The sequence below is a fragment of the Bos javanicus genome, chromosome 5 (genome assembly GCF_032452875.1).
Source record: "Bos javanicus breed banteng chromosome 5, ARS-OSU_banteng_1.0, whole genome shotgun sequence".
NCBI lineage: Eukaryota > Metazoa > Chordata > Mammalia > Artiodactyla > Bovidae > Bos > Bos javanicus.
In genome coordinates, this window is record NC_083872.1 from 66,697,455 (window position 1) to 66,712,979 (window position 15,525).

The following is a 15,525-nucleotide window of genomic DNA, read 5'->3' on the forward strand; positions in this document are numbered from 1 at the left end:
CCTATTGTACAGCCTAAAGTTCTAACTCAGCATTGACTTTCTCCTAAAAAGGGCAAAATAGAAAAAAAAAAAAAAAAAAAGGCAATGGATGATTGAAGAGATGGCCCAGATGTCAATTTGTTGAAAAGGATTTGCCCTGGCTATTTTGCTTGCTTAGCCTGGAGAAATGTGAAATATTGGATGATGATTTAAATGTCCTAATATCAACTTTGATATCTCATTATTTCGGGGGATTATAAGTCCGAATTCCAGGAGAGTGAGGTCAGTCTTTCATCTCTGGGAGCCAAGTAGAGTGAATGTCATGAGATCAACTCAGTGCTCTGGGATGTGACTTTTAAAACCGAAGGACAAGGTATACTTTTCAAGAGATGTATGCTCCTGGTAGAGTAACTGCCTCTTCAGCAAAGAGATAGGTGTAACAGTCTGGGCACAGTGTTGGTCTGCCCAGCCCCCTTTCTATTTATGTTTTTCTGGAAATGACTTCACCCTATCTTTTATGTGGTTAGAGTGGGAAAGGACATTTTTTCCAACATGATCGTCTCCTCTGACCATGCATGGTAGATGGGCCCCACAGCCCCCTCCCATAGCTCAAGAGTGTAGTGGGGACATCAGGGCAGACCCAATTTCTGGGAAACCCAAGACTTCTTTATTGGCCATCTTTGGCTCAAGGACTCCTCAGTGGCTTTGCTGACTTTTCTTTAGACAGTACAGCCATCTAGGATGCTTCTCCCCAGTCATCTCTCCTCCTCGGTTTCACTGAGGTCAGACTTGCACTTGCATTCTGCTGGCTTGCTCAGGCTTCCCTGATCCTCTCCTATTGCTTTTCACATGGGTATTTCCCCTCATCAAACCCTTGCTCCTTTAACCCAGTATCATATACATTTCTCAGAGAACCTGGATTTATATACCTAGCTTGGATCCCAGCTTCCAACACAGAACTGTGTGACCTTTGGCAATTGTTACGTTGTCCTCGCCTTCTCAGTTTCCTGCTGTAAAATGAAAGGGGGGAGTAAGAGCACCCACCTCATAATGTTGTGATGATTACATGTGATCACCCTTACACATCTACCTACCGTAGCTGTGTGCAAGAGAGCCAGCTGTTTCAAGGGCCCTTGGTTTAGCTCTCATTTGTGAACTTGATGGCAAGAGCTGTCCTGGCTTCTGTGCTGTCAGAATCCACTTTGGGTCTGCCTTTGTCGTGGAATAAATTATTTAAGTGTTTGCTTTCCCACTAAAAAGTAAACTCCTTGAGGGCAGGTAGCATAGTCCCTTCACCTCTATCTCCTCCTTGGATGTGTGAGCAAAGTGGCGAACCAGGAAAAGCTTGTTAAATTGATTTGCATCTCCTGCAGGAATGGTGGAATAGAGTTCAGGTTAACAGCAAGCCTTACATGGTTTCCTACTTCTTGCTGTGCACAGAGCCCCTGTCCTGTCTTGGAACTTACAGCGGGCAGATTGCAGTACAGTAAGTATCAGTGAAGAAATGAAGACAGATCACAGTGCATAGTTCACATGCTGGAGTCCATCTTGAGTTTGGATTCTGGTCTGACCACTTGTTAGGGCAAGACCTTGGCAAGACATTTAGCCCCCTTAGTCCAGGTTTTCTAATTGTACAGTGTGGGAGGGGGCATAATTATAACATTTACCCTTCAGGCTAATAGTGAAGATTAAGGAGGTGATTTGTGGCAGCCTTTAACTCAGGGCATGTGCCTAATAAATAACAGCTATTACTATTGTCTTTTTAGAAATAGTTCCTGTTGGGAAAGCACACCCCATGCTTGAGTACTGCCCTTTCTCTGACTGGGGGGGGGGTAATAGTTACTTACTGGGTGCCCAGGGCACCCTTGACTGCTGCACTAGAAGATGCATAACTCTTGTTTCTAGTGACAGGTCCATCCCTAGGAATCCCCCAGTTTAGGAAATGTGTTTATCCTATAATTATTCACAGATTATCCTGTCTTGGCAATTCCTTACTTTTCAAAGGATACCACCTGACTCTGTTTGAAGTATTTTTGTCTGTGATGTAACAAATCACTACCAAAATGGTTTAAAAGCCTGAAAAAAGAAAAAGGAAAGGGAAAAGAAAGCTGAAGGGTATTTTCCCTTACTGGCAAGAGTTATTTATGTTGCCTTTAATAGTCTTGAAGGATGTTGTAAAATACTCCAGGGCTGCTTAGGCTGTTGATTTTATGGGCAGCCTGTTTTGTTAGCTGTTTGTGTTACATTTTTAAATTAAAAAAAACAAAAACAAAAACAACTACACTTTAAGCACACGATCTTTCCCAGAGGGAGTTGGTTTTGGAATTGCTGAAAGGTTCAACCATTGTGGTATTTAAAAAAGTGAAACACCAGATTCTAGCAATTTCACTGATATGTGCTAAAGATTCAGCATATTTTTACCTAAAAACTGGATTTGATTATTTTTTTCTCTTTAGCCTCCAAAATAGCATTGTTTCATCTGACATAAAACATACGTTGGAGTCCTTACACTCATGTATGCAGTAATTTATATTCCAATGTTCTGGGGCCATGTGGGGCTCAGGGTTGTTACCTTTTGGTATCATTTCAATGCAATAGTGATGAGTTCAGAGATTAGTAGGAAAGGGTGTTACCCTCTTTCACTCATGCTTTGTGTGTGTGACAAATCTGGGCAGAACATTCAAATACTGTGTTCTGAATTTTCCTCCTCTGAATTGAGAGAAATTTTGCAAGTTTGGAAGGCTTTTCTGAACTTTTAGGATGAATAAAATAACACTACGACAAGTTAAAGTGATTTGCATCTGTTTGAGATTGACGTGAGTCTTCAGCATATAAAAGTAAACACGCATGGTGCCAGCCAGTGCTTTTCCAAGACAGAAAACGGCGCAAGAACAATTCATGTGTGTATACAGTTTAAAAAAAAATCAGAATTGTGCCCAAAGTACTTTTACTTGCATCCTAGCATTCTTTGAAGAAGGAAACAAGTATCATTATTGACAGAGACAAACCAGAGCATCCAGTAGTGGCCTTGGTCAATCAATACTGACAAAATAATGCTATGTATTTATTGATTCCTTTTATATTTTTCACTTTTCTCTAGTCCTCCAATGCCTCATGAATCATTCAAATTTGCCACACTCAGACTGTGACATAAATATTACATATTCTCAAGTCTACAATAGGATTCTTTATCTAACCCACAACCTGCCATGGTCTTACTCCTAATCATTTAGAATTTTTGTCTTGCCATAATTGTCATCTACAGCTGTGAAAATACCACATCATATTTTCATGGATGGCAGAGCTGGCTGGTCTTTGATTACATGACCTCTTGGAGCTGGCCAGACAGAAAGCTCCATGTGAATGTTTATATATTTTACAGAGAATTTTGTAAGAAATTCTGGCATGTGAATCCCACTGTGTGCACGCACACACACACACACACACACACAAAGTAAAGAAGAGAAAATAATCTTCTTTCTCCCAAAACTATTTGCTGTAGTTAACAACAGATTGTAAGTTACCACCAAGGATATTTGGAATTAAAGTTGGATTGGACCTTCAGCATTCTTATTTCTATCAAACCTTCACTTTTTCAAAAGACTTAGTTTTCTGACCAAATGGATCTTAAAACTATAATCTCATCAGTGAATAATATAGATGGGAATGTTTGGAAATGTTTTCTAGCTCTTATTACTGATGGAGCAGTAGCCCATTGAGCTATGACTGAGTTCCTAGTGTGGTGAGAAGTTTCTTTGCTGCTGTCTATTAGTACCAGACATGAGCTCATATGCCCATTGTCCCACATCTCTCATAATTTCCTTGCTGTTCTCAATTTCCATTTCTCTCTACTTGAGTTTAAATGTAAGTCTATATTTCTAAACCATCTCTTTTGGTTGCAAGATAAAAACAAGGTGGCCCTAAGGGTATGAAAGTGTTAGTCACTCAATTGCGTCAGACTCTTTGTGACCCCATGGACTGTCGCCCACCAGCTCCTCTGTCCATGGAATTCTTCAGGCAAGAATACTGGAGTGGGTTGCCATGCCCTCCTCCAAGGGATCTTCCTGACCCAAGGATCAAACCTAGGTCTCCTGTATTGCAGGCAGATTCTTTACCATCTGAGCCCCCAGGGAAGCCCCCCTTAAGGGGGTTAAAGCAGTCCCATTAAAGAAGGAGTCCTAAATAGATGAGTATCAGGGAATGGTGCTCAGATTTCAGTTAGAGCTCTGAGGATGAAAAAACTGATTTTGACCTTGCAGATCTGGAAATTTAATGGCCACTGAAAAACTTATCCTAACCTTGCCTGGTCTTTCTTTAAAAATAGACTTATCTTGCCTAGGCCAATACATATTGTCACTGATTTTCAAAGGATTCAGGAGCTGGGCTTTCAATCACTGGAGAATTCTATAGTGGATATTTAAAAACTCATAAAGGCACTCTGCTTCTTTTAAAACAATTTATCTTTATTTTTATTTTTTATAATTATTTTCTATTGGAGTATAGTTGCTTTATAATGTGTTAGTTTCTACTGTACAGCCAAGTGAATCAGCTATATGTATGCATATACCCCCTCTGTTTTAGATTTCCATCCCATTTGGGTCACCACAGATCACTGTAAATGATTTATCTTTTCATTGTCAGCAAAAGGCTTCCACTTTACCTCTAGACTATCAGTTTTGTCCTGGATTAAAAGTCAGCTCTCTGTTGTCTGATAAACATTGCTCAAAGCCCTATTCCCTTCATACAGGCAAGCAAAGAGAACAGACTTCATCTTCCTCCATGGTGTGTAAGTGGACTTGAGAAATGGCAAGCCTTATTAGTTAGGAAAACACTGTTTCCTGTCGGTGAGTGGTGGGAGGGAGAGGGTCAGGAGTTGGAAGGGAGAGGGAGGAGGGGCTCTCCCAGAGCTGCTTTCTCTGCCTCCTTTTCCACCCTTACATCCTAACAGCACGCACACGAGAAGCTGTATGAGGTTTTGTTTGTTTTCAAGAGATGTTTGAAAGAAGATCAAATGCTTGTGAGAGGCACTGAATCGGCAGCCCTAGAAACTGAAATGTCCCGGAAGCTGTGTGAGCCCGGAAATATCCCACATTTTTATTTATTTTGGCAATTTTACTTTAAACTAGTAAGGGCTGGAGTTCATGCTACAATTAAATTTTCCTCAGGCACTGTGAAATGAAAACACATATTACATTTGATTTTAACTGGTTGAGAAAAATGGTGGTTTTCTGAAAGTTCTTTTCTACAACCTCAGAATAAAAGTTAACAGTTCCTCATACAGGACAGTCGAGCTTCCACTGAAGTTGGAATAATTCATAGAACTGGGGTTCTCTGGGTTGGAAGGGGTCTTAGGTCACTGAATTCTCTTTCTCTTATCATGTGCTTGAAAGACACTACCACATCACTGGAAAGTGTTGGTAAGCTTAAGCTTGAAGTTTTTGGTGATAGGGGACTCACTTCCACTTGGTGAGACCTATTTCTTTTTCAGATGGCTCTAATTTTAAAAACTAAGAAAAATAATATCAACTAAAACTTTAATAGTGCTTACTATTTGCCAGGTACCATTTTAAATACTATAATTTATATTTGTACACATACACACAATCTCAATAGATTCTCACAACTCTTATGAGGTAGATTCAATTATTACTCCCATTTGGCAGATGAGGAATCTGAGGTACAGGTAAATTGCATTATTTTCCCAAGGACATGCAGCTATTAAGTGAGATAGCCGGGGTCTGAAACCAGGCAGTCTGATTCTAGATTCTGTGCGCTAACCACTATGTAGTATTGCCTCTCCTATCTTTATCATTCTCCTTCATGTACAGAGGTTTACATATCATGGGTACTCAGTAAAAATATTTTTCAACAATTTAAGGATCAGGAGTCCTTACATATTCCTTTTAGTTTTACACACAATCATCAATTTCCCCTAAAAGAAACAGTTGAAACAGAGGGCTTTTAAATTATTATGAATACTCTGCCTACATTCAAGAAAGCATTGAGGGGATGAATAGGGAACATAACATTCACTGTAAAATACTCAACTGGTTTCCACCTTTAGCAATAAGTCCTTGAACGAATTCAATTTTGGCTCGAGTATAGGAAATTCCAAACACGCAAAACTTGTGCAAGCACAACTCCTCTGCCTTCCCTCTTTGACTCTGCACTTGCATCACTGTCTTAGGCAAGGACAAGAGGAATTATTTCATCTCAGCAGTGCTTCCCTGGTGGCTCAGACAGTAAAGAATCCACCTGCAATGCAAGAACCCTAGGATTCATCCCTGGGTTGGGAAGATTCCCTGGAGAAGGGAATGGCTACCCACTGCAGTATTCTTGCCTGGAGAATTCCATGGACAGAATTCCCGGAGATTCCATGTAGCCTAGTAGGCTACAGTCCACGGGTTTGCTAAGAGTCAGACATGACTGAGCATCTAACACACACACAGTGCTACTTAACTTTTATGGTCTATTTCCCTACCACTCTTCCCCTCCCCATCTCACTCATTTGTCCATCCATCCTTTCATTCATCATTATGTGCCATGTATCACTAGTGCTTATTTTCATAGTAGAAGGGATGAAAGACAGCAATAGATTCTTTCTGTTTACTTAATTTATGTTATTTAGAAATCACATGTAGGCATTCAAGATGACTGCTTTAGAGTTAATATAACCCACTGCAAAAAGAAAGAAAGAAAGTGAAGTCGCTCAGTTGTGTCTGACTCTTTGCAGCCCCATGGACTGTAGCCCACCAGACTCCTCCATCCATGGAATTTTCCAGGCAAGAGTACTGGAGTGGGTTGCCATTTCCTTGTCCAGGGGATCTTCCTGACCCAGGGATCGAACCCAGTTTCCCACAATGCAGGCAGATGTTTTACTGTCTGAGCCACCAAGGAAGCAGGGTTTTAACTAATAGTCTGATGGTGAAGCATTCTTTAACTGGAAAGTTCTATTGCTTTCTTTTCCTTTTAAAGTCTTTGCCTTTTTTCTTGAATGAAGTTCATTATTGGGTATAATTGTCATTTATCCCTGTGTTATAATGGTATTGATCCGATCATCAATGAAAAAAGGAAGGGATAATCCCACAGGACACTGTTACTTTTCTGCCAAACTGTGGTCCCTTGAAAAGCCATCTCAGTTTGCAGGTTACTCTCAGGTGGTAGAAACAGTAGGTGTTGGCTTATGCTTGAGGCTTATACCTGAGGCTGGTTCCAAACCATAGATGTATTAACAGAAGAACTGGGAGTCTCCTGAAGAAGGTGGCTGGCCAGATGGGCTCAGGCTCCAGCCTGGCTTTTATCTGTTCTGATAAGCCAGGACCCACTTTGCAACCATAACAGCAGTGTCTTGGCTCCCATACGATACTCTGACAAGCTTGTGATCAAACTTTTTCCTCCTGGCTTGAGACTTGGGCACATCTATATATCATATATCCTGGGTTTTCAGTGAACCATGGACAAAGGATGATCCTGAAGTAGAAAGAATGGCTGGGGCATGAAGGACAAGTAGAAAGGATGTTCCTTTATACTTTGACATCTTCAAAGTGGGCTATTTGGATGAAATGCTTCACTCCTTGGTTTATCATCTTCTTACCCTGTGTTGTCTCTCTTGCATCCTCCCTTAGCTCTTTTAATTCACAATTTGAATGATCTTGAGACTTTTTGCTTTATTATCTATGAAGATACTAACCCTACTGCTTAAATCAAGGAAACTGAAGGAGGAAAATCTTTAAGACTCAGATTCTGTGATTCTACCTGGCATTTCTTTACCCTCAAGAAAATTGAGTGCTTTTGTTCTCATTCACTCCCATCTTTGCTTTTCGGAATTCTTTCTTAGTCCATGTTGATTTTGTGCTGTTCTCTGCTGGCCAGAAAGAGGGTGTGGCTTAGAAACCAAGCCATTTTCAGCCATTTCAGCCATCCTTCAGCCATTTCTAGATCTCAGTATCCTTATCTTTAAAATGAAGGGACTGAAGCAAATTTTTGAGTCCTTTTGCAGCCCTAACATAGCATGGTCCTGGTATTTCATGGAACATAAACTCATAGGATTTCAGGTCTAAATATCTAGGAGGGTGGGGGGTGAGGAGTGAGGGGGTGCATGCGTGAGAGAGATAAGTTTATAGGTGATGGAATCATAGGGCAGTAGTCAGACATCAGGAGTCTTTGGTTTAGGGCTGACTCCCCCCCGCCCCCGCCCCAAATTCACAAGTTGAAGTCCTAACCCCTAGTACCTCAGAATGTTACTGTATTTGGAGATGGGGTCTTTACACAGATAACTTAAGTGAAAATAAGATCATGATGAAATGGCAACCCCCTCCAGTGTTCTTGCCTGGAGAATCCCAGGGACTGGGGGGAGCCTGGCGGGCTGCCATCTATGGGGTCGCACAGACTCAGACACGACTGAAGCGACTTAGCAGATCATATTTTAATCCAATATAACTAGTGTGTGACTTAGCAGCAGCAGCAACTAGTGTCCTTATAAGAAGAGGAAATCTGGGCACAGAGATTTGTCCAGAGGGAAGATGATGTGAAAACACAGGGAAAAGAAGGCCAATTCCAAGTGGAGGAAAGAGACCTGAAACAGATCCTTCGCTCACAGCTCCCAGAAGGAACTGATCCTGCCAATACTCCGACTTTGGCCTTCCCGCCTCCAGGAATGTGTGAAAACGAATTTCTGTTGTGTAAGCCACCTAGTCTGTGGCGTGGTACTTTATTCTGGCAGCCCTAGCACATTAATACATCTTTCATATCTGATTCCAAAGTGCACACGCACAAAGTTCAGTGCCCTCCTTTCATAGGTAAGCTCTCAGGCCTCACGGGCCTTTAGGCAAATATTGGGTGCCCTTTGGCCCGAGCTTGACTAAGAAATGCAGCCTCCAGTCACACTGTAGGGAAGGAAATCTGGGAATGTTTATGACACAATTCAGTCTTGCTGAAAATTTGGGGCTAATATTTAACTCTGGGCATTTACTGACATGGAAATTCTTGTAAAATTCACAGAAAAAATTAAAATGCATACAAAAACCTTGATTTTTATTTTAATTCTTGTTTTTCCATGGGGAAGGGAATATTGCTTTATTTCCCTCTTTCGTAATTTTTGTTCATGTTTTCATTCTTGCCACTGTCTTTATTTGGATTTTCTCAGGCATTATATGTTACTTTTCCCTTTCTCCATGTTTATCGGCCACTTCCTACAACAGGTTTCTTCTCCCCCTTTTGTCCCAAGCGTTCTCTAGCTCCAGCTGGCCTACTTTTCTTCCTTTCCTTTATGGCATCTCCCATTTCCTCTCTTTCTGTCTGCTTCTCTCTCGGCCTCCTCACCTCTGTCTTAGTCTTTCTTTCCTCTGTGTTCCTTTCTTGCCTGTGTTCAGTTTCTAGCTCCAGTCTCTCTCCTCTGCTCTTTCATCTTCCCTTGCATCTGCTGACTTGCTTCCGTCCCCTCCTTCTGTTCCCCTCCTGGGCGTTTCTTTGGCCCACCTTTCCTTCTCCTCTGAGACTTCATTTTCTTGTTGGTAGATGGGGGCTGATACTGTAAACATCACAAAAATAATTGCATTGAGAACAGGTGGTCCCCTTGGTGTCCCCGAAGACCAGAGCCTTTGAATGCCTTGGCTCCATAGCTGCAGAAGACAGCACTGGTGCTGGAGAGGTGTCTGGACCTCAGTCACTATTAAACCTGCCATTCCAGAACTTAGGGACTCATCTCTGACACCACCCACCCCCTCCCAAAGTAGAAATTGAAAGGCATTGGGTCACCTGGAAAGAGAAAGATTTAACCTGCCTCTGCTCACCTTGAGCACACTTCCCAGTCACATTCACCTAAAAGGTATGTAGGGCTTGCTCCCTGACACATCGACTGGCTCCTGTGTTCTCTCTGAATCAGATTGTGCCAGTCCCTTTCCATCACTCAGGGTGGCTCCCTGGGGTCACATGTCTGCGAAGGCGCCTGTTCCAGCCTCAGCTGCAAATGAGGACCAAGAAGCAGCAAAGGTGTCATTAGGAGCTTCTTGATCGCTTATCATGTGCCCTCTGCACAATGCTAGTTTTGACTCCAAAGATTAAAACCAGTAGTTGGTTTTTTTTTCAAAAGAGTCCCCAGAGAGCATTTAACTTTCCTTATTCATTCTTCCTCATTTTCTTCACCTTCTCTTTAGTTCTCATTCTTTCTACTTAGTGAAGGAAATGTAATCACCTACATACATTTGTTCACCCATTCATTCCCTCACTCAGCAAAGGTTTATCAAGTGATCAATGTGCATCAGATCAGATGATTTACATATTTTTGATGGCATAGACAGTACCTCTAAGGCTTGTTTAAAGTCTTATTCTTAGTAACAGACACCTGCAGATTTTGATCATTAGAATTTTCTTGCTATTCTCAGAGCCAAACTGAAATTTCTATTTTTTTTCTTTGTATTTGCCACTAAATGTGAATTTCTATTAGTTCCAATTTTAGAGTGTTATTTTTCTTTGCATGTTTACAGAATATCAGGACTTGAAAGGTCACATGCTTTGTTCATACAGTTATGACAGAACTTAACACTTGTCTGACAGTTACTTTGTGCAGTGTGGAAAGCATTGCATGCACATTAATGACCTGAAGAGGTAAATGGTACTGCTATCCCATCTTTACTGATAGTTTCATCAGCAAAGGCTTGGGAGGCTGCACTACTTGGCCATGGGCTCTCAGCTGGTGATTGGCAAAGCTAGGATGTCAGTTTTGTCTGATGCCAAAGCCCAGGTTTAGTCACTCTTCTCTGTAATCTTCTAGTGATCAGATGGGCCACAGTAGTGGAAGGGAGAATTTACAATGTGGAGTGACAAATAAGATGGACCTCTCAGGGGAGAATGGAGTTCTTTTGACCCTATGAACCAGAAGTCTATGAGGGTATGAATTACTCTTCGGATGCTGCTGCTGCTAAGTTGCTACAGGCTCAGCCTCATAACTCCGATCTCGCAAAGATGGCCGACCCTCACCGCCACCCCTGGCAGGCTTACCTTCTGAGCCTTGGGCATGTCGGTGTGGCGCTGGGCACGGACTGAGCGGGCCGACTTGGCGGGCTTGAGAGGCGCGCAGTACATCTCCAGCCTCCTCAGATCACAGCTCCGGAAGCAGCACTCATCCACGATTCCTGTCTGGGGCGCCCTCCGACTGCTCGAGCCGTACCCCGTGGGCTTGTCTGTTCAGATCAAACAGAGAGAGGCCTAGCTTTAGAGTGGGATAATAGGCTGTGTTCACTGCTCCACCCAGCCCCTGAAAACTCCTCTCCCCACACCATGTCAACCCACACCTTTATAAGTTAGTCTTCTTTTGAAGCTCCTCCAACAACTCCTGACCCTCCCAGGTTTTTCCAGATTCCAATATGTCTCCAGCAGTCAGTGCCACTCTCATTGGCAAGAGCTCATTCATCATTCATTTATTTGTATTAATTGTCCTCAAATTCTTAGCCACCTGTAGTCAAGGATCTTGTCTATGCCCAATCCTCACCTCTCCTTATATATTGGCTTAATTGGGAGGCTGCTAGGAAAATTAATTAAAAGATCATGTTTTCCATTTTCTTAATCTTTTTAGCAAATCTGCATGGTTTTTGTGCACAGGATGGCTCCAGTGTTTGTTCTTTGTCTTATCTGCTTCCATTATGACATCAGACGGAAAATCAAAGAGGTTTTAAATCTGGGAAGGTCTCATCACTTAACTGATGTGGAAACCTCGACTCAGAGTTGGGAGTGACATACACAAATGACAAGTCATTTAAGTTTCCCGGGCCTCAGTTTACCCATTTGTAAAGGAGAGTTAATATGTTCTTTCTAATGATTGCTTGAGGATTACATAGCCTACTGTATGAAAAGTACTAAGTGCATTACTTGACACCTAGTGGATCCTAAATATATGTTAGCTTGCTTTGAGCATCACTTTCTAGGATCATATAGGGTCTGTGAAGAGACAGCATTGCTACTGACCGCATCCAGAAGCTCTGGAACTTGAACTGATAACAATACCAATGTGATAGGACTTCTTCTATCACCTTAGAGGGACCAGAACCATCAGCTCTGTTTTCTGATAGAATAATCACTAGACTAAGAATGAACTAAATGTCCACCTTTCATTTGATTCTGATTGCCCAGAGGGAACACCATGAATCAAATTTCTTTTGATATTTGCAAATCAATTAGGCCTCTTTACTTGGCAAGTAGGTTTTAGTTTGATTCTATTTTGTTTTGTTTTGACTTGGCCACACTTTCCCTGGATCTAGAATTAAAAAGAGGGCAAAACAAGTTATATGAAACTAAATTAAAACGTACTTGAATACTTTGTAAACTTTTTGTCATAGTAGGACTTTTGTTACAACAAATATTACTTATACATCAGTATACAAAATAGACAAAAGTGAAACTGCCATGGCTTATGCAAGAAAGCCATGGATCTTGACTTTCTCTGCCTCTCTTTCCTCCCTTGGGAGGTGGAGGGCCTCAGTCTTCTTCACTGATGTCCAGGCTTCGTGGAAGAAAATTTGTGAAACATTGACCCAGAAGGATCCAATTAGTCAATGTGATGTATGTTCAATCTCAATTTCTGACACAGAAGACAGCATTATATTTTAAACAGAAATTCTTACATTCATGTAATAATGATGCTGTACTTCAGGGTGGAGTTTTGAGAGTCAAAATCCCTATATATATTTTGAACTCCCTAGTTGAAGGAGATCAGACCCATGGTCATGGCCTGCTACCAAACTAGTTTGGCCGCCTTGCAGCCCGAGGGGCCAGCCATTCGTTGAATCTTCTAAGAATCCAAATGTGTTCCTGATGCTTGGCACTGTAAAGTGAGGATGCCTCCTCCCTTTAAGGCAGGTTTATTGTCATTCTTAGGGCAGCTGGGGATAGAAACTCAGGAGGGTTCAATTGTGGTCTCTCTGGGTGGGGTGTGCTGTTTTTGCTCAGGGCAAACCCTGTGGGCTCCTCATGGTTGAGGGATTTGGAAGGGACGGGGCAGCTGTGCCCAGTTGGAACCTCAATGGTGCTTTCACTTGCCATCGGAGGATTGCCCAGTGCAGAAGACTTTCTGCCTCTGCTCGCCAGCCGGGGCAAACCAGGACTCATATGGTCCCTTGAGCAATGTAAGCAATGCATTTTGCTATTGTTTTTGTTTTTTGTTTGTTTACATACTATTTTCCTGGAACTATAAATTAAAGACACAAATGGGCTTACATGGTTCTTTGTGACCCACAAAGGACTTCTACATACTTTTAACTCAGTGGCCATTTCAAGAGACTGAAGAGGTCAGCCAGTGGAGAGTAGCTGATACACTTTGGCTTTCTCTTGGGGTGGGAGAGAGGGCAAGGTGACTCAGCCTACTTTGAGGTAACTGTCCCCATCATCCACCACAGGTAACAATTGCTTTTTGCTGAAACAATACATTTCTTAATGGGATATAACTGAGATTCACTTGTTGAATTTGGAATGATAATTTGAGGTTTAGAGGTAAAGTGGCAGGAGTGGTTTCAGAAAACTTCAAACTTGGCTAACTTAGAAATGACTAATTTCAAAATTTATCCTTATGGGTTGAAGATGGGGAAGGATAATCTCTGTGATCCCAGGACCTACTTTGCACCTCTGTTTTAAGCATCCCTTCTGTTTTCCTCCTGACACTCCATAGGTTCTGGAGTTCCTTGCATGCCACTGGAGGAAGACTTTAACCATTAAACGTTGTGTATATTGCATATTACTTTCTTTGTGACTGTCGACAGGCATGAAACTCACCACAGGTTTATTTCCTCTTGTGAGACAGAAGGTAATCATCAGCACAGCAAAAAATAATAGTACACACCAGGCATCTGGTTTGTCACCTCTTAGATGAGCTCAGAGTTCAACATGGCTCAGTCTGTAAAATAGCTGTGCTTTTTAGTCAATAGATCAGTGAATTTAGGAACAGAGAAATTTAGGACTCTTCTGTAATGCTCTAAAAAGAAAGTTTACCTTATGTCTATATCTGTTTTTTAATATTGTTGAAATATTACAGACTTGGATTTTGACATAAACGTAACTACCAGTTATCTCTAGCCACCGCAATCCTAGAAAGATGCTTTGTCTATTCATAATGTCTACAATGGACTAATTGTACTTCATTGAAAATATATGAATATAACAAGTGTTTACCTTGCCTTTTAAAGTTTAATCGATCCTTTGAAGTATCTTATAGGCTTGATTTCTGGTTCTACATTAAGATATTTAATAACAACAAAAAAAAATTTCTCACCAATTGAGAGGCCAGAGTTAGAGGGTCAAAGTTTTTCTCTTTATCTTCAAATGCCTCATATTTCTTATTTTTCCAGAGCCAAAATAAAGATATTTGTTGCTATGGGCTAGAACTGGGAGCCTGATGCAATGTGTTTTTCCAGGAAAGCAGTAAAATAATTTGCAACAATATCAGTTTTGAGAAAAACAGAGATTTTTAATGATCTCAAAATTGCACCTATTGTCATTATGGGCAATTTTTAAATGAGACAGAATGAACTGTTTTAAAGGAATCCTTACCTTTAAAAACTCCTCATTAAGCACTTGTTATCAATAATTGTGCTCCAGTGGGCAGAATTGTTAGGTGAACAGGAAACAAATGTTGGATTGATATAAGAAAAAAATGTTTAACAATTTAAACTCAAAAGTGTTAAAAAATGGGACTGACTTCTTTTAAAGGTAATGAATGTCCCATTGCTGGAATCAGTTATGTAAAGGCTGTATGAACACCTGTTAGAGATCCTAGGAGCATATTGCTGTATTGAACAGTGTCTGACTGCTATGGTCCTTTCTATTCCAAACATTCGGCAATATGTAAAGAAATGGAGAAAACTCATCAAGGCCAACTAAATGTTCAGTATGATTGGAAGCCACTTACATTGTCTTCAAGAAAGACGTCCAAATATTTTCTAAGTTAGAAGGTTAAAATGTGTTCTCCATTTCTCACTTGAGTTCCTGAAGATGCTCAAACCATTTTTCTGTACTCAATACTGTAACAAAAGACAGGTGACTGGGATAATAAATATTTTCTACAACTAAGTATACTCCCAGAGTTCTGTTATGCCAACATTATGAAAGGTCCATATACTTCCTCAACTGTTAGAGTGAACAAGTATGTATAGAATTTCACAGAATTTTCCTTGATGATGAAGTATTGACTTTGGAAGTCTATATATTTATGTATTTATTTTTCAGTAGATTTGCTTCAGAGCATGCAGACCAAAGGCTGCTTAGCAGACAAGTTGGCTACCACCTAACTAGGCCTGAGTCCTCCATAAACTGACACAAAGTACCATCACAGCGCTCTACTCTATCTTGAAAGTTGGCCAACAGACAGAATTCCAATGATTAAACAGCTGGCTCCTATAATTATAGCCCTTCCTTTTAAATAATGCATGGTCAGTGGAGTAATTCAATAATCTTCAGGGCAAACTTGCTAGTTATAAGGGCTTGGGGCAGAATTGCGGCATCATCAAAACCCTCCCAATTAGCTGAGTGTCACATTTAGTCATGGATGCAAGATGCTTCCCT

At 41.1% G+C, this 15,525-nt stretch overlaps 1 protein-coding gene and 1 long non-coding RNA gene across 15 annotated transcripts in view; one reads left to right on the forward strand and one right to left on the reverse strand.

Annotated features, from left to right (window-relative positions):
- The window catches only part of LOC133247812 (uncharacterized), a 67,048-nt gene that overhangs the window by 22,833 nt on the left and 28,690 nt on the right, over positions 1-15,525 (forward strand). For 4 of the 6 annotated variants that reach the window (XR_009736508.1, XR_009736507.1, XR_009736509.1 and 1 more), the window contains one exon: positions 13,637-14,479. The exons of the other annotated variants lie outside the window; for them this stretch is intronic. This is a non-coding gene — a long non-coding RNA (uncharacterized LOC133247812). Of the gene's footprint in view, positions 1-13,636; positions 14,480-15,525 lie in introns of those variants that run through there. 6 annotated transcript variants of the gene reach the window in all.
- The window catches only part of IGF1 (insulin like growth factor 1), an 80,954-nt gene that overhangs the window by 13,554 nt on the left and 51,875 nt on the right, over positions 1-15,525 (reverse strand). For 5 of the 9 annotated variants that reach the window (XM_061417107.1, XM_061417106.1, XM_061417109.1 and 2 more), the window contains exon 3: positions 10,978-11,159. In XM_061417107.1, the coding sequence (XP_061273091.1) occupies positions 10,978-11,159 (182 nt within the window). Of the gene's footprint in view, positions 1-9,300; positions 9,509-10,977; positions 11,160-15,525 lie in introns of all 9 variants that reach the window. The other 4 variants (XM_061417102.1, XM_061417105.1, XM_061417104.1 and 1 more) reach the window with 1 other exon arrangement.